Source organism: Perognathus longimembris, chromosome 10 (assembly GCF_023159225.1).
Source record: "Perognathus longimembris pacificus isolate PPM17 chromosome 10, ASM2315922v1, whole genome shotgun sequence".
Classification (NCBI taxonomy): domain Eukaryota; kingdom Metazoa; phylum Chordata; class Mammalia; order Rodentia; family Heteromyidae; genus Perognathus; species Perognathus longimembris.
In genome coordinates, this window is record NC_063170.1 from 49889769 (window position 1) to 49915294 (window position 25526).

Genomic DNA, 25526 nt, shown 5'->3' on the forward strand with positions numbered 1-25526 from the left:
TTTCTAGCAGGCGTGTTTAGATTAAAACATACTTTGTCATCTCAGGAAGGTTAACAGTGTTTTTTTTTTTTTTTTTACAACTGTTGTTATAATTGTCTAATTGAGATACACGATTTTCTTGAGAGGAGGTTTAGACAGGAAGGAAGAAAATGTTCCCCAAAGTAATGGTACTAGCAGCTGACAAAATTAATGGTGAGGAATGGGAAAATAGATTGAATCCAAAAGACTAGGAAAGTAACAGATCCCACCCGCAAAGCATGTCTTGAAAATCTACTCTGTGAGATGATGGGATCTTTCTGAGTGTCAGAGGGTAGGAAAAAGAAAATACTCATAAAGGCAGCAAAGCAAAAGAGAACCCAGACTCTAGAGCCAGAAATCCTGTGTTAGAATCCCAGGTCTGACTCTGACTGTGTGTCCTAAGAAAAGATTTGAGGTCTCTATGCCTCAGCTTCTGCAACAATGAAGGAAGACATAACTTTATGTCCTATTTTTACACTCCATTTCTATGTAACAACTCATCAGCATACTAATTTAAGAATCACATCACATCTTCCCTCTCCATTTGAAGGTGCTACCAAGGAATGAAAATCTTGCCCAAACTTCTCTCAAGAAGTTATCCAGATCATGAATAAATACATTTTTTTTCAAGAATCTGACACACTTGGCTATCAGATGAGACCTCAAAGAAAAACCTTTCTAGAACCCACAGGAGGAAAGTGAATGGTAAACATCTCAGGTTGGGGGGGAATGGTGGATAATTTGAGAAAACAAGTTAGGCTGCCTATTTAAAGCTGCTAAAATGAAATACAGTTTTCACATCCATCGACTGATACGATCAAGATGATCAGAGAACCTAGCTCATGCATAGATTTGACCCAACTGTGCAATATCCTTCTAATAAATGCTGAAAAGTTTTCTAAGAAGACAGAAAATTCTTCTAAAGGAAAAAAAGATGTGCCTGAGAAGGCTGCATTTCAGTGCAAAGGGAATATTCTATGAGTTTCTTAGTTACTACTAATATAAGAAGGATTTCTAACAGGTAGTAGTACAGTTGGCCTAGAAGATATTTATGCTCCACTGAGAGTTGTAAACAGGGAATGTTTATTTTTGAGAAAAAATAAGGCAGCAATTTCCCTTTAAATATTTTAGTGTGTTATGGCATGAATACACTATAAGCATGCAATAGTATTTAAGAAGTTCAGTGCACAAAGGCAGCTCAGATAGGATGACCTTGGGAATTGTAGAAGCTTTGTTAGAGTGTGTGGTGGGTTTTTCTTTAACTCTATAAAAAAAAGTTATAATAAACTTTCATAGCTTGAAGCCACTGAGTTGTATCCTAAAAACAGAAAATACTAACTTTGGAAAATGCAATTCCCCCCATATACATCTTAAATACTTAATTAGTAGTATGTCTAAGATCTACAGGGCTTAGTGAAAATATAGGATGTGGAGGATTTGTGTTTAAGGTTGAAGAGGGATCTGAAAACCAAAAATTCGCACAGGAAGTTACAAAACAAATGAAACAAACAAAAAACCTTATCTTATTATCTTGGAGTTTTTCATTAAAATAAACTATTTTCCTTACACAAAGGTAAAGGGTCATGAAAAGAGAAGACTTGGTAGTCAAACAGACTTTATAACATTAAGGATTTTACGAATAGGCTTTACCATTAATAGCTTAAGAGAGATGCTTTCTATGAGATTTAGTTTCAAGTGAACTTATCTTGTTAAGTTTACAAGGGTTAAAGTAATATATATGTGTGTATATATATATATATATATACACACACATACACACAAACCTATCTTATCACCTACTGTAAGTCTAGCCCTTTGGACTCTAATTAAACAAGAATAATTTTATAATATTATCTTTCTGTAGTTTTTTCTAGAAAGGAACAAAGACTAAGAGTCAGAGTTAATATAGTTAATCTAAATGCTATTTGATTTTTCTCTTTCTTTATTTCAAATATGGGAGAGAGGAGAGACACTGAGATTTGAATACTAAGTTCAATATTAAGCACCTGAAAATCTGAAAAAAGTCACGATGGTCAATGTGTAGAATTTAGAGCTATGTATGTGGAACAGCCTTTCCTTGATTTTACTTTTTAATCATGGCATTTCCCAACATGCTCTTCTAAATTGGGGCCAAGGAGGGTGAATTGTGACCATCTCCAGAAATTGCTGCTTGCCAGTAAACTAAAGCAATTTGCAAAGACCTGAAATCCTAAGTCAGAATTTCTTCTTTCTGGAAGAAATCCTTATGGTGTTAAATGTTGGTTGGTATGCTATGGGTTCCTAAGATGAGACAGCTGACACATTTAATATGCTCACAGATTATGGAGCTTTGTCTTGAAGGCCTGGGTCCATGTGCATATGTCATGACACTGAACTTGATGAACTCTGATGAGTTCCTGGGAACTGCATGTCTTCCTGGGCTCCACAGGTGAACTCTGGCCAGCCACCTACCCTAGCTTCTGACTTCTGACTGACTTCCAACAATTCCTCCCAATATTTTCTATTATGCTCACAGGTTAATATTGTTAGGACTTATATCAGTTAAAATAGCTGACACTTATTTAAATTTATGTGTCATGCATCATCACCTTAGGACTTCAAATGCGACAAGCTGTTTAATTCTTGCAGCAATCTCATGACCATTTTTACAGATGAGAAAACAGATAGGCAGAAGTTACACAGTCTATTCAAGGAGAGAGAACTGGGAGGGAACATCAACAAATCTGGATCTAAAGAACTACTCTGAACTCCATATTATCTCAAAAGACCATATAATGATCCTCTTTTCACTTTAGTAATGGCTGACCAAGTCATCCACAAAAATGCTAATCTTTATAGTGGCTCTCTGTCTCCCAAAAGGCATGGATTATTCCATGAGCATCCATGGTGACATTAGCATCAAAACGATAGAAAATAGCCAAGTGTGGTGGCCCATGCCCAAACCCTAGCTACCCCTGGAGGCTGAGACAGGGAGGATCATGGTTCGAGCCAGCACTGGCAAAAACTGTACAAGACCTTACCTCGACCAATAGAAAACCTGGACATGGTAGTACCTGTAGTACCTGATTGTCATCACACTATACAGGAAACATAAGCAGAAGGATCACAGGTCAGGCCAGTCTAAGCTTAAACACTATTTTAAAAATAACTGAAGGAAAAAGGACTGAGCTTGTGGATCAAGTGGAAGAGTGCTCAGCTAGCAAGCACCAGGTTTTGAGTTCAAAACCTATACCACCTTACCATTCCTCACAAAAAAAAGAAAAGAAAGGATAATAAACATAACCTCTGTGTAGAGGAATCTATCTGGTTGTCTCTGAAGGCACTTAACAAAATCTTGATAAGAAATGAAGGGCCTAAACTCAGTTTGCTGACATATCTCCTGTGTTATCTAATTGTGGATGAAGAAAAATAAATTACTCCCTTCTGGATTTAGACAACCAGACAGATGGACACAACTATAAGGACCTCTCAGACCTCCCACCTTCACTAGCAATAACTTTACAGCTTTCTGGAGAAATAAGTCTGGAGAGAGAATTCATCATAGAGGGTAGACTGAACTCTGCCTAGCAAAGTCTTCTTCAGAAAATAATGAAGGACAAATAGAGAAATTTGGTAAGTAGTTTCATCATGAATTCTATGAATGTAGTGATGTGCTCAACTTTTTTTTTTTGCTTATATCACACTACCATGCATATTCAAATGAAAGTGAAGGGAAATTCTGAAAAAAATTGATGTAGGATAGCATTTCTCAAAGCAAATTCTAAGGGAAAAAAATGTAACACTGGTATTCTTTTGTTGTGTGACTCAGCCTAATGGTATCTGCGCCTTCATCAGGTATTTTTCTGCCTTGTTTAATTATGTTTTTCTTCAGTGCCCATCCATGTTTGCTTTTTTTTTTTTTCTTAAAGGTCACTAATTTATCTTTACCGCAATAAGAACCCAAGCATCTAGGGACTGTGGCTGCAGGAGATTTGAAGACATGATACCTGTGGAAAACCATGTGTGTATGTATGTATGTATGTATGTATGTATGTATGTATGTATGTATGTATGTGTGTGTATGTGTGTGTGTTTTACCTTCTGGAGTCATCCTGCCAATAGATAGGAAGGAAGAATCCTTGTATTTACTTATCTATGATCCCTAGCATCCCAGATCTGGGAAACTGCCTATTCAATTCTTCCTGATTTCTTGTTGTCTTACTCTTAGAATGTGCCCTTTTCTTTATCTTCCCTTAACTCCTTTGGCTTATGCATGTGTGTTGGTTAACCTCCCCACCAATGAAGGTAGGAGATTATTACTTATTTCATATTAAATTATTAAATGTGAGTTATTACTGCATGGGCATTTCTTCATCCATCATCCTGGAATGTGCTGGTAGGAACCAAAGTACCATTATTAGAGAGTCCTGCATGTTTCCAACCTTTCACATTATACTGTATAGATGCTATTTAAAATGATGACTAACCCGAGACTAACCTGTCTACTCTCTTAATATTTATTTTTTTGAGGAAAAAAATGGGGCAGAAATAGCTTGTAGCCAAATAAACACTTCTCTGTTAATTTCATCTTCTTCTCCTGAAAGGCTAACAATTTTTATGGATATATGAAAGGGTAAACCAATGTCTATGCAGACGTCTTAGCATTAAAATAATAGTCAAAGAGCAGACAAGGGAGCACACCAGGGGTCACACTGTTAAACTAGATTACTACATGCTTTTATTGGCTGTGTTATATCCAGATTCTTTGGTCTAAGAGTCCACATGAATATAGAAAAGTCTGTGGAGATTCTTATTTTATTCTGAATAAGACATATCAAGGTTTTCACTGTAAAAGTCTCAAACACTCAGAAACTTACCACTCAGTAGGAGAATATCAGTGAACCCAGAGGGAAGAAAAGCTAATTAACTGTCTCACTGAAACATCCCTTCCTTTTTGGAGAGTCAACTAGGGACCCATGGACTTTGAGTCCATTGTCAAATGGTGTGTGAAAGAGATCCAAGTTCAACAATAAATATCATCAGCAATATAATGGTTTTCTCCAGCCCTCAGGGCCAAATGACCCGCATTTTAGCAAATTGATTTTGCTCATGCATTGTGTTAAGCCAAGCAATTGTTTCCCATGACATGCTTGAACCCACGATTGCTCTGTCTATGAAATTCATGGTTGAATTTGTCCAGCTGCTGATTGCTATTCCCATTTGCTTTAATAATAGTCACTGCCTTTATCAGTAATGGTTTTTATATACGGTACACAATCACAACCATTCAATGTCACCCATCAACATTTGATGAATCGCGCAACACAGTTATGAGAGTTGCTTATTTGAGACACAGTGAGGGTAAGACTTACAGAGTTAATGTGAAAATGTACCATGACATTAGGTGCCAGTCATCTCCCTCCTCCACATTAGCTATACACGCTCTTTGGTCCAAGGACCCATTTGTGTCATTAACATAATCTTCATCAACTTGTCAAGATAACAGAGGGCCCCTGAGTTCAGAGAGGGCCTCACATAACTCACAGAACATTTGAAGTTTGTACTATAGAGTTTGGGAGATAAAGATAAGTAAGATATGCATGGCATGAAGAGCCATAAAGGAAATGCTTGAGAAGAGATTCTGTGGGGGAAAGAATAGAATTTGAACTCAGTTTTGAGAGAGACAAACAGTTCATCTTCTGAAAGGAGATGGGTGAAATGGTAAATAAAATGCACAAGGAAAGGCAAGACATAAAGCTGGAGAAAGAGCATGTGAAAATGATCAGCAATGTCAGAAAGAAAAGTATTTCTGAAGACTGCTTTCAGTGATCTCTGTATTTGTTGTAGGCAGACATGTTTTGAAGTTAACAGGTTACCTATCATTGCCATATGCCTACCAGACTTGCTTAGCAATCAGAAAAGGTTTGTAATTGCTTCTCCAGCTCTTTTGTTGTGCCACAATTTTCAGCCCCCTGACTCTAATTTCCAACTAAATGATTCTGTTCTGTCAGAGCCCCTTTAACCACAGACATCTATGATGCAATGTCCAAGTCTCAAAAGGTGTACAGACGAGTTATGAATCAACATTCTGAAAGAAAGATGCATTTTCCTTTTAAATGATTTTAGAAGTACCAGAGAATTCTGAGTTCCAGTTCAACCCTCTGTTCTTTCATTGCCCATCCACTTCACACTCACTGAGAACCCACTGTGCCTGCCTAGGTTTTCAGCAGTTGAGAGATGCAGACACTGAACATAAATTAATAAATTATTTTGTATATGATGTGAAGAAGGATATGAGCATGGAAATGACACAAAACCAGAGAAGGGATAGAAGATAGATTGTTTTAGATGGAGCAGGACCATGAAATGGACTCTTTGAGTCATGTCCATAATATGACTTTGAGCTGAGATTTGGATAAAGACATGAACGTACATTACAGGGGAGGAAAGATGATAGATGCTACAGGTTAAGAACATGCTCAAGGGCTCTGAAGTGAGAACAAAAGTAATATATTTGACAAAAACAAGCAGTGAGAGAGAATGAAAGCTACAGGACTCCTAACTGAAGTTAATTAACTTACTCAGGGCCATGGCACAGTAATGAGTAAGTGAGTAGGAAGGTGAAGTGGACGTTACAGATAAACGGCATACTTGGTGGGCCAGGCAGAGGATCCTGGGAACAGTAACATTTGAGTGGCAGAGAGAAGAGGTGAAATAGAATTTCAAGCTTAAACAACACTCAGGACCAGATAAGCAATGCAATCTTAGTAAGACAGGGAGAATCATGGGCGCCCTACAAACCTACAGAATGAGTGTCATACCTAACAACATTTAAACTCATTAAAAGATACTTTGCGGTAAAAAATAAAGCACATCATTGAAAAATACTTTGCAGACAGTAATGAAACACATAAAAGGAGGTAAACAAAGACCATGGACCCTAGATAGGTCATGCTGAAGTAGAGAACAAAAAGCAGGAAGTAGGCTGGGAATGAGAAAATTCAATAGAATGATGTCTCATAAAAGTCAAGAGAACTAAACAAAAAGAACATGTTTTATTAGGCAGTAAAACTAAAATGTGATTATACGACTAACAACCTCCACCTCCCTCCCCCCATCCTGCTGTTTATCATAGAACCTGCACAGCCTAAAAATGGAGGCAGGGATCAAACAGGCCATAGTTGCAAAGAAAGGAACTGCAGAACCCTATGGTCCATGAAATGAGCAAATGGGTGCTTCTCCTGAAGACTCAAAACCATCCAATCTCTACCTGAAGGAACCCAATGAGGAAAGATTTCACCATGTACTCAAACTGCTTTTAGATGTTGTTGCTTTTCTCTAAATCGATCTATCATTATGATGAGTTTGTTTTCCTGTAGCCTTATAACTCCAGATCTTCTCTCTGGAGACGCAGAGAACATCTTTGACACTTTTTCTATCTATCAGCACATGGCATATTTCAAAACAGTCACTGCCCTCTTCCTACAAGTAGTCCCTTTATCTGTATCAAAATCTGCACCTTCCAGGTGCTAGTGGCTCATGCCTGTAATGCTAGGTACTCTGAGAATCTGAGGATCACGGTTCAAAGCCAGCTGGGGCAGGAAAGTCCCTGAGACTCTTATCTCCAATTAATCACCAGAAAACTGGAAGTGACCCTGTAGCTCATGTGGTAGAGCAGAAGCCTTGAGCTGAAGAACTCAAGAAGAGTGCCCAGGCTCAGAATCATCAACTCCTCTCCAATCTCTTACTTACTATTCCATATCTCTTTCTCTGAATCTTTTCCACCTTATCACTATCCTCCCTAAAAACAGCACAAAAATATGGTAACATCCTAGCTGACATAATCTCAGATTTCTTTCCAGCATCCTTTTCTAAATCTGCAGCGGTAGAAATACAATTCTATTTACTGAGTTCAATCTCTTTCAGTCCCTGTTTCCTACCCATCGCCCTCCAAGGCAGTGTGTTTGTTGCATGTCATGAAGAGATGCATAATCCACAGTGAGTGATTTCATCAGTATAAAGAATGTGATACCTCATCATCCTATCATTTCTGATTAAGATCACTCAGTCTAATGTATACTACATCTTGTACCAATAATGCCTGAGAAATGCTTCATGCTTCCTGTGCCTCTTTCTATCTAGACTTTACTTTCTTATGTATTCAAACTGGAGAAATATGCTTGTTAAAAGAGGAAGATTAAACAGAGTGACTGGATAAAAGCAGAGAGAAAATTGAAAACAGGGTCCCTGGGTGGGAAAATCAATGAACTGGCTAAAAATATGGGGTATTCATTCACTCATATTGCTAACTTTTAAAAAGAAAGTAATAGTAGTAACATGAGAACTAGCTCCCATTAATCAATGGCTATCACAGATTAATCCCTGAAATAATATTTCCAGTACATGAAATACTCATGACAGTATTCTAAACCTAATATTTCCATCTTCTCACAAGAGAATTAAAACCTAGAGATCAAGTGGCTTTCTCAATGTCAAACCTAAGAGGTGGTACTGGGAAATGAACTTCATTTGCAGAGTTCAATCTCCTTATAGTCTTGTGCCATAATCTCCTTTCAGTAGATAGTACCTACACTACTTATGAATTACCCAATGATTGAAAACATAACTCTTGGTAATTAGTTTTGAGATGGTCCTCTAAATATATAATAAATGTTTTGCTAGTAGTAGATATACCAGGAGAGCATACAGACAAGGACAAAAAAATGTAAGGGTAGAGAAAGTTCAGACATGTAATATTTGTATGACCTGAGCTGGACTGAAATACGTCCATATACGTCATTGGTGCATTTGGAAAATAAAGATTTCAAGGTGACCATTCAACCTAAGAAAACAGTGTTTTCAAGCACTTTTAATTCCACTCTAGCAGCATTCACTTGTCTATAAATCATGTGCTAATTTATTCATTAAAATAACCTGTGCTTGGCAACATTTTATTCACCTAAGTTTATGTTAATAAGATTAGTACTTGTATTTTTAAATGCATCCCTTTATAATTATGCTGTACCTCGTGATACTCCCAATATAGACTCAGCTCTTTTTCCAACCCCCAAAACCTGTACTCCACATCCCATGAAATGAGTTCAAGTTGTGACATTGTTGAATGGGTTTTGGAGGGCCGACTGGCAGAGAGCCAATTCCCACACTCCTAGTCAAGAACCAGAATCTTCTGTGAGTTTTCCTAGATGTATATAATAATGATTCCTGCCTATCTATCTTTAACTAGATACTGGCACATAATCACTATGCAAACTGAGATTTCTCAGCAACTGGTTCACAAACCAATACTTACATACCAGTGACTAGGCCATTTCCACCCTACACAAATCCACAACAGCTCTTAGAAAACGCAGAAGCATGAGATGTGAAAAACATCCTTCAGTCATAACTCATCACTGCCAATGATCCAATGAGTCTCAGAAAAGTTAATGATGAATTTCATCATCACATGCTGACTTCACAGTCTTTATTTGCATTTTGGTAACGATTTCAATGATCAGTTTACTGCAAAGAAACCCTATCAACTCACAGAAAGGGACATACTTTATGCAATCCTTGGAGATCAGGTAAAGACAATTATGAAAGGAAGTGGGGTGGGAGGGATTTTTTTTTTTTTACCTGGCAGTGTCCTATGAAAATCTAGCAAAATTTAAAGGAATGTATTTTGAAAGGAATGTATATTTCACCCCTTTAATCCTAGCTACTCAGGAGGTTAAGACCTGAGGACTATGATCCAAAGCCAGCCTGGGCAGGAAAGCTTGTGAGGCTCTTATTTCCAATTAATGATAAAAAAAAAAAGCTAGATGTAGATCTGTGGCTCAAGTGGTAAAACATTATCTTTGAGCAAAGAAGTTCAGGGTAAGTGCCCAAGCCCTGAGTTTAAGCCTCAGGATAGGCATCCACACACACACACACACACACACACACACACACACACACACACACACACACACACACATCTAAATCTATCTATCTATTGAGAGAGAGAGAGAGAGAGAGCCACATGCTAGTGGCTCATGCCTATAATCTCTACTACTCAAAAGGCTGAGATCAGAAGACTGTGGTTTGAAGAAGAGTCCAGGCAGGGAAATCTATGAGACTGTCACTAAAATGCTAGAGTGGAGCTGTGGTTAAAGTGGAACATTGCCATCCTTGAATGAAAAAGAGAAGGTACCTAGCCCTGAATTGAATCCCTACTACTGGCACAAAAACTGTATTTTGAGGACTTAGTACAGAGGTTTCATGCCCAGATACCTGGAATGTGGAGACCAGGAGTATTTTGGTTCAAGGCCAGTATGGGCAAACAGTTAATGAGACCCCCACATCTCAATCAATAAGTTGGTCATGAAGACATACATTTGCCATCTAGCTATGTGAGGGTGCTAAAGATAGAAGGATTGTGGTCAGAGGCTACCCTGGACAAAAATAGAAGATTCTTTTTTTTTTTTTAAAGAAGATCCTTTCTTTTTTTTTTTCAAATTTTTATTATCAAACTGATGTACAGAGAGGTTACAGTTTCATATGTTAGGCACTGGATACATTTCTTGTACTGTTTGTTACCTTGTCCCTCATGCCCCCCGCCCTCCCCTCTTTCCCTCTCCCCCCAAGTGTTCAGTTCACTTACACCAAACAGTTTTGCAAGTATTGCTTTTGTAGTTGTTTCTCTTTTTTTACCCTGTGTCTCTCACATTTGGTATTCCCTTTGAATTTCCTATTTCCAATACCAGTAAATACGGTTTCCAATATACTCAGATAAGATTACAGAGATAGTGTAGGTACAACCACAGGAAGGTGATACAAGAACATCATCAATAATAGAAACTACACATAGGACGTTGAAAGTAGTTACAACTGTGATATAACAATTGTTTCCATAACATGGAGTTCATTTCACTTAGCATCATCTTATGTGTTCATAAGTGTATAGCTATTGGGCCTTGTGATGCTCTGCTATGGCTTGCCTAAACCTGTACTAATTATTCCCAATAAGGGAGGCCATAGAGTCCATGTTTCTTTGGGTCTGGCTCACTTCACTTAGTATTACATTTTCCAAGTCCTTCCATTTCCTTACAAATGGAACAATGTCATTCTTTCTGATAGAGGCATAGAAGATCCTTTCTTTAAAAAGACTAAAGCATAAATAATTGGGAGTAGGGCTTAAGTAGTAGAGCAGTTGTCCAGCAAGCATGAGGTCCTGAGTTCAAAATTATTTTTGAGATTATTCAAAATCATTTTGAATTATTTTTTGAAATATATTTATTCTAGAAGCACTGACATTCCAGAAATAACTTCCAAAGGGTTGGAACCAAAGTATGAAATAAAAGACTAATATAGTTCTCTTCTATTTGATGCTAACGGTGGACACTTCTAATCAATCAAAGCACTTTTCCTTGTTAAGTCCAAAACAAGCCTCAAGGCTCTTTTCTGCTAAGCACTCTAGGGCACTAGCACCATTTGATAAACTCTCATATATGTGGAGCATGTCTGGAATAAGCAAATAAACGGAGATGACTTCTATTTTATTCCAGTCTAAACCATCATAGGCTATCTGTTCTTCACAGGGCGAATGAATACCAGAAATTTCTCATACCAACAGCACCTTAGATCACCTGGTTCTTGCTGATACATGGTGTGCTCATTTCATTTCCGGTTTGTATCTTGAATAACAGGACCCAGAAACCAGTTAATTACTGACATGTTTATAATACAGCAAGTTATACTCTTATAATTCAAACCAATCTAGTTCTACTTTGAATAGATGGTCTTTGGAAAGACAAGCTGAGTTCAAATATGTGTTAGAAAGTAAATGTACCATTTGACTAAAAAGATCATATTATCATTCTGTAAGAGTTGCATTGGTGGCAATGTATATCTTCTTGTCTAGAGACTCAGGTCCAAATCACCACAGAAACCTTTAGTGTCCTAGTAAATGACAGTTCAGAAATCACAAAGACACATACAGTTGCTACTGGGTTTCAACTGAAAAAGAAAATCATTATAATTCATTTATCTTAGGTTCCCACGATGGCCATTCTTGTCTCCTTGGCCTCTATTGCCGCTTTGCAAGTGATACTGGACAGAATCCCATTTACGATCATCTCTAGGGTGATACCTGGTTCATTAGGTTGATTTCATCACAACGACAGTCTCCATGATCAAATAAGAAGATTCGAAAGGGCAGACTCACCTCATCATAGATGCTGTCATTCCTGCGGAAGTCTCCAGCCCTCCTGGGAAGAACATGGACATGAACGTGCTGCAAATGTACAAGAAAGAAAATAAATAAATAAATAAAATGTGATTACCTCCCCACATATTCTTAGACTTGACAGTAATGCTCTCACGGAGCCCAATTACTCCACATTGATTTCTGCAGGATTATTTTTCAGAGGAAGATGATATTCACCTTCAGTAACTCTATCTGAAATCTGCTGAGAACAGACAGGCACAAAACAAGAGAGAGCAACTTGGTGGCATATATGAGTTTGAGTGAAATGCCAGAGTACTTTAGAGGCTCTGTGAAATTATTCAGACTTGTCACTCTTGGTTGTATTTAGCCAGGGCTTTGAAATGACAGTGTGTCTTAAAAGATGGCTATTTTGACTCTGAAATTGACAAAAGGTAAGAATTGGCTCACAGAGAACTGCATAAAAGAGGAAGAAGTAATAAAGATCAAACTATAGACTCAGAGCTTTGAATACTACTTATGGAAGAGTCATATAAACAATTATGATTCAGTATGTTGTTTACTCTGAGAGCAAAGTTGTGTACCTGGTATTATTTCATTTACTATTCTTAAAAAATCCTGTTTTAAAATTATGTCTGCTTTATAGATGAGGAAATCAATGATCAGAGATGTAACAGGCCCACGGGAAAGGCAGGACAGCATAGGAAATGGGTCACCTGGGTCTGGCTACCTTGTTCTTCATTTGCATATACACTCATTCTGTGAATTTAATCGTTGCAACCACCAATTTCTCTAGTCTATGAAAGCATCCCAGCAATATATGTAGAAATGCTATTATGGAGAGATTCTGAATCAAGGTTCACAGTACATCTAATTCAATATACTCTTCAAGGCTAGACTGCCATGTAAAAGTTTTACTTTCCCAATAACATTAATTGTATCTTAGCTACTATTAAACCTTTCTCCTGGCCTTGAGCTATGTTCATGCATTTATTACAAATAATAGAGAAGAACATGAAAATGAAAAGCTTAAACATGAGGCAGGAAAGAATCAAATTCCATCCCTGCTCCTGGCCACCCCTCCTTGGTTACTGTGATTGGGACACCAGCCTTCAATGGACCTCAACAGGACATAAGTTTGAGTGTCTCTGTGGCTTTGTGTATATGAGGAGGCAAGAATCAAGGAAGTCTAAGGTGAATTATACAGAGAGGAGCTTCAAGTTGGCCACTGAGAATATAGTCTCAAAAGAATAGCTTCTTATTTTGGCCAGAATATTTTCAGGTCAATGGTAAAACCAGTCATGGATCCCTTAGCAACTGGGGCAAGGGCTGACTTCAGCCCTTCACAAAGACTATAAGAACATTTAGAGAGGGAGAAACAAAAACCAAACAAAGAAAAATAAAGCACAAAGCTACTCAGGAATCAAATTCTAAGGAGAAAGCCATACAGTGTGAACTCTGGTTGACATTGACAGAAGCCACAGCCTGAATGACTTAAAAAGAAGACCAGGGGCTGGAAAAGTGGCTTAGTGATAGAGTGCTTGCCTAGCATACATGAGATACTTGGTTCAATTCTTTGGTACCACATAAACACAAACGATAAATAAAATATTTTTTTAAAAAGAAGACCAAGTGAAATCCCTATGTGTAATTAATATATAGGAAAATGTGGTGAAAAATAGAAGAAAATTAATAACCAGAATGTAAAACAGGCTCTTGCGGAGTAGCAGGGAGCTGGTCCTAGTTGGAGGGGTGAGAACCAGCAGAAAGAGAATGGATAAGGATGAATGTTGTCAATGTATTTCACATGTCTTTGTCTATCACAGGGATTGCAAAAGCCCCTGTTACATAAGATTGTTAAGATTCAATCTGCTAAGGAAGTGTTTAGCACTGTGCTAAGCAAAGAGTACTTACTACATGCAGGTGCAGTGGGATTATTTACAATGTATTTTTTTTTAAATTGAACCTGAAGACCAAGTAGAACTCACCTTGAGGGACTGAGGATCACACCAACAGGCTCCTGTGTGTCATTGTGAAACTACTGCTTTTGACAACATTTCTTTCTGTTGCTTTGATGAGCAACTCTCATACTTCAGAATGTGTCTGGGGTTTGGTAAAATATAGATTATCAGCCTGTCACCATTTACATTTCTAACAAGCTCCCAAGTGGTACTTGGGATGGCCACGGTGATCCTTTGAGAACCATCCTCTGACTATGACTATCTTCTTGCCAACTGTGCTAATAATAGGCATCAAAGCCACTCCCTTTTTTGCCTACTCTATGGAATTCTGTGGAAACATACTTATTAGAGTATTTCTGACTTCCTGTACTCTGACTATGGTGCCTGGTTCTTTTCTGTCATTAGGAATAGGTTAGTTGCTATTCACCACTAATATGGCTGGCTGTGAACTTCCATTGGGGGAATCTCCAGGGACTGGGCCTACCCCTGACCTCATTTTATTTACTTTGCTCCTCTGGCTTTAGTGTGTCCGGTGCTATCTCTATAGGCTCTGTAACCACTTCACCCTGGAAATGCAATTCTTTCCTCATCATTTGTAGCCCTTTGAGACATGACCATGACACCAAAGCCAGTAAACAACTTACTACATAAGTGATTTTTCCTTAATGGCACAGCTCTCACCTTATGCTGATACCTTGCTGTGAATTCCTCAGTGATGGCCCCATTACATACTTTTCTGACAACCCACCCAACTTTTCAGAACAGGGAATGTCATCAAGCCAAAACCATCTCAAAGCCTTGTTGTTGTGGAAGAAATCCATCACCTTGCATTGGACAGAATGGAATTCTCCCAGGGGCAGAGATAAAGATGATTGTACATGACCTGCTCCTAGTGAATTCACACTACTTGATGGTGGTAACAATGGACTTTTCTAATTGTTAACAGAACATCCGCATTCTCCAGTGGGCTGAGATTTAGATGCTTGAGTTGTAAGAGTATTTTAAAAGTCCCATAATACATGTCGCCCACATAAGTTTTCAGTCAAATAAAATCTCATAATATTCATTAGCCCACTGATGTTTTGGAGAACACTTTCTGACATGTCTATTGTAGATTTTTACATATTTTTGTCATCTCTACGATACTTTACAAAGTTAGTAGTATTCTGCCAATGTTTTTAGTTCAGGAAACAGAAAAAAAAAATGTCAACAGCAAGACTCATCCAAGTCTTCACTTCTAGGCTCTTACCCTGAGATTTTAGAAAATTACCAAACATTCTGGACTTAAAAGAAGCAAAATGATTTTATGCAAGTTTACATTCATCAAGATGCCTTATACTCACAAACTGATATGTTGCATTGAAATGCCTTTGTACAACTACTTAAAGATAATAACATTATTAAGTGAAAAAGAAAAAAAACACAAAAAATAATTTTAAAGATTGTTTTCATGTAATCATCATCAAATTGAAATCTGTGCAGCATAGAAAAATCAGTCACACACAGAAACGCAAAGAAGAAAAATTTCAGATCCCCAGTACTCTTATAGCTAAGCAATAACATTTCTTTTACTTCCTTCAGAAGGAAACAAATATAAATAGTATTCTTGTCTGCATTGACCCAGAAAATACACCTTAAATAGAAGTAGAATGTGGATCAGTAAGGGAGTCTGGGTCAAAGAAGCAAGAAAGGCAGCCTGTAAAAGACATGGAATCAAACAAGTTATTGCCATGTATGACTAGAGTTGAGTTCTGCTAGAGAACTCAGGGAGGGAGCACAAATCATGCACCTTGGAGTCATCCCACATGAAGGGTGAGGAGGCAGAACTATCTATGCTAGTTCTTTTTCTCACTGGTTGAGGACTGCTCCAGGAGAAAGATTAATATGCTAATCCTTCCATTTTCCTTTGCCCTAGAAGGAAGAGAGTGGATCCTCAGCATTGGTTAGATACAGTCAGTAAGCATCACAGTCGTTGGGCCCTGGGAACAAGGTGATCTGGATAGTATAAGATGGCATTTCCACTTTACAAAGTTCCAGTTTACAAAGTAACACTTTACAAAGCGACATCTCATTTCTAATATTTAGGATTTTGTACTCTACTGGAGCCTGAAAGTTCATGCGCTCATTCTCCTTTTCATGAAATAGGACCAGTGAAGAATTCATCGTTGGTTTTCAAAGTCCCAACGTTGCACTGTTCTCCTTTCAAGCCTGGGAAAAGCCAAGGATGGATCATGCTGGGAACAAGATTGTTTCACAAGACAGGAGATCAGACTTCCCTGCCCCTGTCCTGATTCAACCAGAACAGCTCAGCTGTTAGTTGTTTCCTTGTTGGGATCTCATAGACAATTTCAATTGCACAAGTACTTATTATTGAAAGCAAAACCAAAAGACAAAAAAAAAACATCAAAAAAAGTAAGGACTAGAACTGGAAAATGTGAGGAACATATTCACTGACAGAATCTAATTTCATTTCATGGTGAAAGAAATTGACTGGCCTAAGACCAGTAAAGAAACAATGATAGATTTAGGATGAGAACCCCAAGCCCAAAAGCCTTGTCTTCCAGGCTTTCTACCACATTTTCCTACCCTACCCATCCCAGATATCAGATATGTAGAAGTCATACAGAGAAGAAGATGTTCTGGGCTCTGGTCCCAGAAACAAAATGCCAGGGTAAGCCTGAACATTGCCTTTCACCAGGTGGGTTTCTTAAATCTTCTCTCACCTTTCAAGGAACCCTAAAACCACTCACTTAATACATGAAACTCCTGTGCAGATTATATATGAAATTATGTACATCATATTCTTAGGCCCAATTCTGGCATGTCCTAAATATTCAATGCATTCTGCCAAAGCTTATATTACATAACAGTGTTTCTGTAAACATTTTTTGACAACCAACTTCTACTGTAAAGCAGAAAGCCAGGTTCTTCAGTGAGCTGTGCTGAGAATATTCCTCTCCAAGCTGTCACCATCTCCACAGCTTGTGTTTTTGATATGGCTGGATTCTGCCTTTTTGAATTCGCAAAGCCACCTGCTCTTTCTAGGTTTAGGGTCAGCCTGAAATCACTCAAAGCCACTTAATTGTGAAATAAGTGTCACTAGAAATAATGCTGCTCATAGAGCTTTGTGGGCACACAGCCTCATCCACGGAGGAGAGTGAAAAGGCACTGGAGGCAGTGATGGTTTCACCCTATTTTCAGTATTTCATCATATTGGCAAAGTTCAAGAAGTTTGTATGCCTTTCTTGAAACAGGAAATAATGCTTTCTGGGGGCGGGGGGTGGGAAGAGCCACCTTGTCCCAGTCACGAAGGAAAATAAAGGGAGTGAAAAGATATGGACATCATTCAGTTAACCACCACCACCAACAAAACCCTCTCAAATCTGTAGAGATCCTATAGAGTTTTGTGACTTAACAATTGTGTTTTTAAGCCATACATCACTGGCAGTGCTCCAATGGTGAGTTATAATAATACATCACGAGAGGAATGATGCTCCCATGATATATTGCAGCCGTACATCATCTAAGCGCCACAGCATTCATGATGTATTGCTCCCAACCACAATGAGAGTTTAAAGGAGCTTTTAGCAACCAGACGGTTTTAAATTTCAAAAATTCTAAATATTAAGGTCTTTTCCAGCCCACTAAAAAGCAAGGTGATGGCATTTGATGCTATAGGAGGTGCCACTGAACTTTGAGAGGCGGCTATGTGTCTTGTTTTTGCCTTTAAGCTCACAAGGTGGAAATAATTGACAGGCTTAAATTTTTTTTTTCAATTCATCCTCCATGAAAACAGAAGCCCAGGGAACTGAACAAACATGAGCAAGTGTGGATGCATCTCTTTTTCCGATCAATTTCTCCTCTTCTACATGATAAGCCTGCACATCACTATCCCAAAGTACTGGCTTGCATGAGATGTGTGGTAGGCATTGGATAAACCCAGGAGAGAATATTTTTACTTTCCTTGTTTTAAGAAGCTCTTGCACTGAAAGTCAGAGCAAAAGAGAGAGAGAGAGGAGAGAGAGAGAGAGGGAGAAAGTAGATCATCTTCCTTACCCATCACTCACAAACAGGGTGGCTAGGAAGAAAGCAGGCCTTTGCTTTCGTTTGTTTGATTAAAACACTGGAATCATTGATGAGAAAAAGAAAGGTGAATTGCATACAGGCTTCTTTCCCTAAGGAGTAAATGGAAGCTACTATAATCTTCCCTATTTTAACTATGTGTTTATAAGAGGACAAAGTAAATATGAGACTGTATCCACTTTGCTTAAAATCTTCTTGCTTGGGGAGAAGGGGCAAAGCAATCACTATGAATTAAGAAGGCAGGCAGGTGTTAGGAAAACGTTTCCTTTTTAAACAAATCCCACTGCAATAAACAGAATAAAATGAGAAATCTCCCTACTGTTTGTGTAATAGACCAAACAAGAACAAGGAGAGACAATTATATTTCAAGTGGCTTCTTCCATTTTCCTTCTCTAATGGATTTAAAGGAAAGAACAGTGGTAGAGTTACTACCATGTGGAGAGGAACATCTGGGCCTGAAGAATTAACACAGTCTCCCTTCCCATTATCCTGCCTGTAGTTTTTCACTCCTTTGGCTTCCACCAGTTGATTCTAGATCTCAAATTACCAGAGATTTTTGGCATCAACCCCACTCTCCCTCCTTCCAATGGGTAGAAACGTTTACTGCTTCAAGAAATTGTGCCAAGCTTTCTTTCCCCTGTAACAGTAAGTTAAGTATAGAGACATGGAAATAAATGGATCATCCACTACTCTGAGGCTGTCAGATGAGTAATGAGAATGAACAAACTCTGCTTCCTGAGAGAGATGGGTGTCCCTCTTCTTCTTTATAAAGAAAAGACTAATATCAATTTTTTATAACATTGTATGTGTGTGTGTGTTCCAGTCCTAGGATTTAAACTCAGTACCTGGACTCTATCCCTGAGCTTTTTTGATCAAGGCTAGTGCTCTACCACTTGAGTCACACCTCTACCTTCAGCTTTTCTGGTGGTTAAAGGAGTCTAACAAACTTTCCTACACAGGCAGGCTTCTAACTACAATCCTCAGATCACAGCCTTCTGAGTAGCTAGGATTTGTTACACGCATGAGCCACTGATGTCTGGCTGAAATACCATCTTTAAGTTAAAAAAAACACTTTTACATTTATAGTAATACAACACTATTTACCAATCTACCATTTCCTAATTATTATCTCACATAAACTCTTCCTTTAAACTTCTCAAATATACTTAAGTGCCTAAAGCAGAGAAATATCCTAAAGTCAATAATAGGAGCTTCCAAAGCCACAGTTATTGCTCAGTATTAATTTTAGCATCAGCCATTGTGGTTCTCTCTCTCTCTCTCTCTCTCTCTCTCTCTCAAGAGAGATAGCTTTTAGCTTTCACAAGTTAATTCTTTTTTGCAAGACCAATACCAAGAATATGTTTATTTACATACCACATCAGAACATCAATCCAAAGTGCCACCCTCTGGGGTCTTTCTGTTGGGCATACATTAAAGGAGTTGGATGCAAATGAAACAATGATGGCATTTTCCCTTGCCTTACTCAGTTTGTGACAAATGCATATTGCTTTACTATTTGCTGTACACATAATTACAGTTTCTTTAATTTATATTTCAATAAAATATATAATAATAAGCGTTTACTGCTCCATGAATAAACATTCAAATGAAGGTTTTAATGGAGGTTACATGTTTTGAAGCAGTTCTGTGGCTTTCTAGAACTCTTACCCTCTACTTAATGAGCACCATTTCCATAATCTGAATGTTATTGCTTAAGTCTCCCTTTAGGAATATTTTACAAAGAAAAAATTTGTGAAATATTATCTGTCCAAAGTAGGGAAATGTTATGGGGATTAGTCACTTGTCCTATTAAAGAGACAGGACAAGCCTCCATGTCCTCTAGAGACTGTAACACAGTAATTATGGAGGTGGTATGTCCTAATTATTTCTCTAGCTGGGTGCACCACTGTTACAGATTTTGCCTCTAAGATCAGGCTTAAATAAAAAACGATGAGCTACCCAGAAAGGTCAACCATGAAGGTCAACCTTGTGCTAATTCTCTTTCTAGCACTAACAAAGAGAAGAGGAAATAGAACTTTAAATTCAGAGGGGGTCAGGAAACTGCCAAATGGCCATTCACAGATGTAGAATCAGACAAATGGTTTAAGTATTCAACAGCCAATCTGAGGTAGACGAATTCAGAAAATCCTAAGATGAACTGCATGTCGGTGATGTGATACATTATTTTCAATGTGAGTTATTTTTTAGGCAAATTATTTAATAGAATTTGATGTCATTATCATTTCAAAAGGTTCATCTATTTCAAATAATTTCTGCAAATTGTGTTCGTAAAAGCAGGCACTTTTAAACATAAAGCATCATAATGATACATTTCTTTCCTCTTTGTCTAGCAGCTATGACTGGGTTGTTTAACTAGAAAGAGAAAAATGCCAGGAGAAGTTAAGGAACAAAGATTCTTCACAGAATGACAACCTCTAGATATTTGGCCTCTGTAGAACAGAGATGGAATGTGTACAAGAAATGTACCCACTGCCTTACATATGAAACTAAAACCTCTCTGTACATCACTTTGACAAAAATAAGTAATTATTTAAAAATTTTAAAAAGAAATGGCATTTTATGACATCAGTCCACTTTATTAGTGGATTGGCACTACTTCTATAAACTTTGTCTTACAGGACTCAATTTAAATAGGGAGGAGCCATGTTTATTTGGTAAGAGTCAGTATCTTCAGGTCTGCACTCCACATTCTGAAGTCAATGCTGTTGCTTTCCATAAGAAATGGAGTAAATGGCTAAAAGTTCCTTCAAAAAGTTCTTCTCCCACTATCCATGATTCATTAGGATTAATATTCACCTTGCTTTGTTTGTTAATGCAAAATCTTTCAAGTAAAGATCATCTTTCTTTAATTTAAGCTGAATATAAGACTACCACCATTTCAATGCTACCAACTGGTTCTTGAGACAAAATATATGCTGGCAGCTCCAAATGGCACCAAATGGCTTTGTGGGACCAATCTCTGGAACTAGCTTCCCCCAGGGTAGATAGGACACTGTGCTAGTGCAGGGGAGATGGGTGCCAACTTTAACAAAGCCTGCAAATTCGCCAGCAGTACAGATAGGTGGACAAGGTGTATTTTCCACTGGTATGATCACCTGGCATCTGTCCTCATTCCATCTATTGGCCTGAAAGATATCATATGGCATATGGAATTCATCAACAAATATGTTCAGCAAGCCTTCAATGATACTGCTAAAGGTATCTTTTTATTAGATTTATTGGTAAAAATGATGAGACAAGCTATCCTCCAATTAGGATGGCTTTAGACATCCTTACTTCAACCCAAGGAGGAACCTGCACAATTGCAAAAGTTAAATGTTATGTGTCTATTCCAGACAACTCAATGTCTCCTCAGCCCTTCAGGACCTTCACACCAACACAATGCTATATCTGACCCTGCTCTTAGCTTAAGCAAACTCTGCACTTCATGGTTCTCTGGAGTCACTTGCAAAGAAAAACTTGTTTATCTATGTGGTATTAATATGTGAGAGAATGTTAATCTGCTGTACCTTGTATTATTTCTGTGGCCTATTAACCTCCCTGACTTTTTGTCTGGCTTTCTTTCCAGTTCAGACTCAAAGAATGTTCTTAATGACATCTGATCCTGGCAATCCAGCAAATGATCTTCCCATGAGACCCCTCAATAAGATAGGGCATGTGTCATGTCCCTGGCTAGGCAGGGCCAATGCCCTGACTCAGATTGAAACAGTTACAGAAGATGGATCTTCACCCCCAAACTTCCCTTTAGATTAATGGACTAAAGTCATGTTGGGGAAAATGAGGCAGGATAGCCTAGAACAAAATAAGGCACTGGAAATGGCTGCCAGGGATTCAAAGACTCAAGCTTAAAGCTTGTTTATCTAGTTCCCTTAAGATTAAGGGAAGAAAGTCATTTTCGGAGAAATGAAGCAGGATAACTTAAGGAAACTGAGGCCTGGTGAAGGCAACTCAGAAATATGGTATTTAGAAACATACAAGTGCCATCTTTGCTTCAAAGAGAGACAACAGGGTACTTTCCTTCCTGAGCTATGCATTCCTCACCACAGTAAGTACCACTTGTATGCCTTCCTGAGAAAAATGCTTCCCTAAAATTAAGCCACCTTCTGCCCCAAAATGCAGATAGCAGGGTGCCTCCTTATCTCAAGGACAAGGATCTGTTTTATGGCAGGATGCATTCCTACCTGGAAACTCAAAAAGTAACACCAGGTGTGACTAGAGCAATGACAAAGCACCTTTCTTTACATAATTTTGAAGCCAGACCCCCTGCCTTTACCCTATAAATATCCCAACAGCCCAAGAAGCTCTCTCTCCTCTCGTGCTCTCGCTCTCTCTTGCTCTCTCGCTCTCTTTCTTTCTCTCTCTTTTTCTTTCTCCCTCACTCTGTGTGTGTGTGTCTCTGTGTGTTTGTCTCTCTGTGTCTCCCTATGAGAGCACCCCTACTCTGTTAGAGTGTGTCCTTGCCTTTGCCCTTGGTTGTCTACTTTTTTTTTTTTGGTTGTCTACTTTTTGTCTGTCTGATTGCCTATTTGTTTACTTACTCAATAAAGCTCAGCCCAGTTTTCTTACCATAAAGAAAAAGACTTCCACCATTGTGGAAAAAAAGAAAAAAGACTCCCACCAATGTGCCTAGTATTTTTGAGGATTTAGAAACACTTATTGACAATGAATTATGAGAAAACATTGATGATAAAGAGTCACATCTAACTGGGAGCCAGAAAGCTTCCTTTAGTTCTTTAAGGCATTCCCTTTTTATCCCACCTATATTTTGGTAGGATATGCTAACCTCCCAGTATCAGTATTGGTTGTATACTTTCTGTGTCAGACATTATACAGAAATTTTACTTGAATTATCTCACTTGAAATATCATAAATCATGATATTCCAAATTTTCAGATGAGTACCAAAGCCCAAGAAAATGTAAAAAATACTACACAAGGCAAAAGGTGGAATTTGGATTCCAATCCACACAGTTCAGCTATTTTCATATATGCTTTTCAGAAAACAAAACACAATTCACTCAATAAAATTATTTCTAAGCTTTAAATGATGCAGAATAAATACAATCTTTCAGATTTTATCATGTTTCTCTACTGGATTTCTTTCGAAATTTCATTTGCTCTCAGTACATACATATGCTGTTTTGTTTTCTAATATTCCTAAACTACAATTAGGCTGAGCTATTTTTTGAAGGTTATATTTTCCTTCACCATCAACTCTACAGATAGTCATTTCTTATTCAAACATTTAAAAATGAATCCTCTTCTATGATGGAGTAAATCTCAACCTATATATCTGTTAAATGGGGTAGGGGGTCTATTCAATGTGCCAGAAGAGAGTACATGATCTTTGAAATTACCAGCTTATAAAAATATATCTACCCTATGTTCATTGTAGAATTATTCACAGTAGCCAGAATATGGAAATAATTAAGTACCTATAAATGGATGAATATTATTCACCTTTATAAAGAAGGGCTATCTTACCATTTACTACAGTAAGAATGAACACTAAAGGACATATATTTAATGAAAAAAATACTGTACAATCTCACTTATATACAGAATAGAAAGCAATATATACAGAGATGGAGAATAAAATACTGGTAGTCAATGAAGAAGCAGCAAAAATGGGGAGGTATAGGTTAAAAGACAGAGTAACAGGCATGTGGAAAATGAACAAATCTCATATTAATATGTAATATTAGTACTATAGTTCTACTTTGGTGTCCATGGGAGATTGGTTCCATGGCTTTCCATAAGTACATACAAAGTGGTGCAGAATTTGCATACACCCCTGTATCTATCAATTCTCCTTTATGTATGAGATCTCCCTTAAAATAATTGATAATACTTAAAACAATGTAAGTGGCATAGGAACAGCTGTTATACTCTACTGTCTGGAGAATAAGGGCAAGAGAAAAGCCTCTCTAGATGTTCAGGATAGATGCAAGTTTTAGGAAAGTATGTTCAATCTACATCGAATTGAATCCACAAGGTAGAACTGACTAGTATGGAGTGTCAACTGTATATATGTAGGATTCTTGTTCAATTAGTAAGTATTAATTATTTTTGCCATAAAACAAACATGATAAAGGGTTCCTATGTGAGAAGATTAAATATATTAATTTATTTTATTAGGATAACCATTTCTCTGTCTATGTGCATTCCATAACACCAGGGGCTGCATATACAATAAAGTTAATTTTAAAACTAATGACATACACATCATTTTCAAAAATAAGAATGTTTTAAAACTGAATATTGTATAGTACAGTGGAATAAACACTCCCAACCAATTCCCACAACTTACCAGCACTGATTTGATAGCTCTAGACAGAATAAATGACTCCGATTAGGGCAATGATCCTGAGTTTTATGGAGACCTCCTAAATCACATCTCCGTTAGGGTCTAGAATGATGATGCTGGGAGCATAGAGGGCTGCATATCATTTCAGCCTGGTTCCCTCACAGGAAGCCAGGGAGATTTGTGGCACCCTGTCTGGTGGCTTTGAGGCACAATGAATACTGTTATGGCAATGAATAAAAAAAGGAATAAGGGAGTGGGGAAACCCCTGAAACTAACCCTCATGTTTCTCATGGCACACTTTGTTGCTCAGTGAGGAAAAGGGATTCTAGGAACAAAGTCCAGAAACAAGCTTGTTATGAGAACTTGATGCATCCCCCTCCCCCCCCCCCCCGTATAATGTAAGGAATTAGGGTTTTTTGTTGACCAAATCTTTGCATTTGAAAATAAAATCCTTGCTACCTTCAATTTCCATCGTTCAATAGAGACTGGCTATTAATAGAGGACATACAGCTGACTCTTGATGAAAATTCCACTTGCTAAGAATCTAACCATAGGCCAGAAATTTACGGTTGTGAAAAACCTCCTAGGAACATTTAGCATGAATGCTCCCTCATGACTTGGGTCAGATTGCACTGTGCAAGATGTGAGGTAAGACAATGAGTTTATAATGATTTTTCTACACCTTCAAACCTCTAGAATTAACACTGAGTTAAGAAGGTCATCTGAAGGCTGACCTCGTATATCACAGGTGGCACAATGAATGTGTTTTCTGGGTATTGGTGTAGGATACTGCTTTACCCTGACTTTTGCCAATATTGACTTAATTCATTAACATAATTAACTAACAATCATTTTTTAAAAATTAGTCGTACAAAACAAGCCATGCCAAGCCCACAGACATGAAATTTGTGAATCACGTTTTGCTTCTGAGAAATTCATATCTGCACCAGCAA

At 37.9% G+C, this 25526-nt stretch overlaps 1 protein-coding gene across 4 annotated transcripts in view; it reads right to left on the reverse strand.

Moving 5' to 3' along the window:
• The window catches only part of Fhit (fragile histidine triad diadenosine triphosphatase), a 1290154-nt gene that overhangs the window by 148633 nt on the left and 1115995 nt on the right, over positions 1–25526 (reverse strand). For all 4 annotated transcript variants that reach the window (XM_048356064.1, XM_048356065.1, XM_048356062.1 and 1 more), the window contains one exon: positions 12203–12271. In XM_048356064.1, the coding sequence (XP_048212021.1) occupies positions 12203–12271 (69 nt within the window). The remainder of the gene's footprint in view (positions 1–12202; positions 12272–25526) is intronic.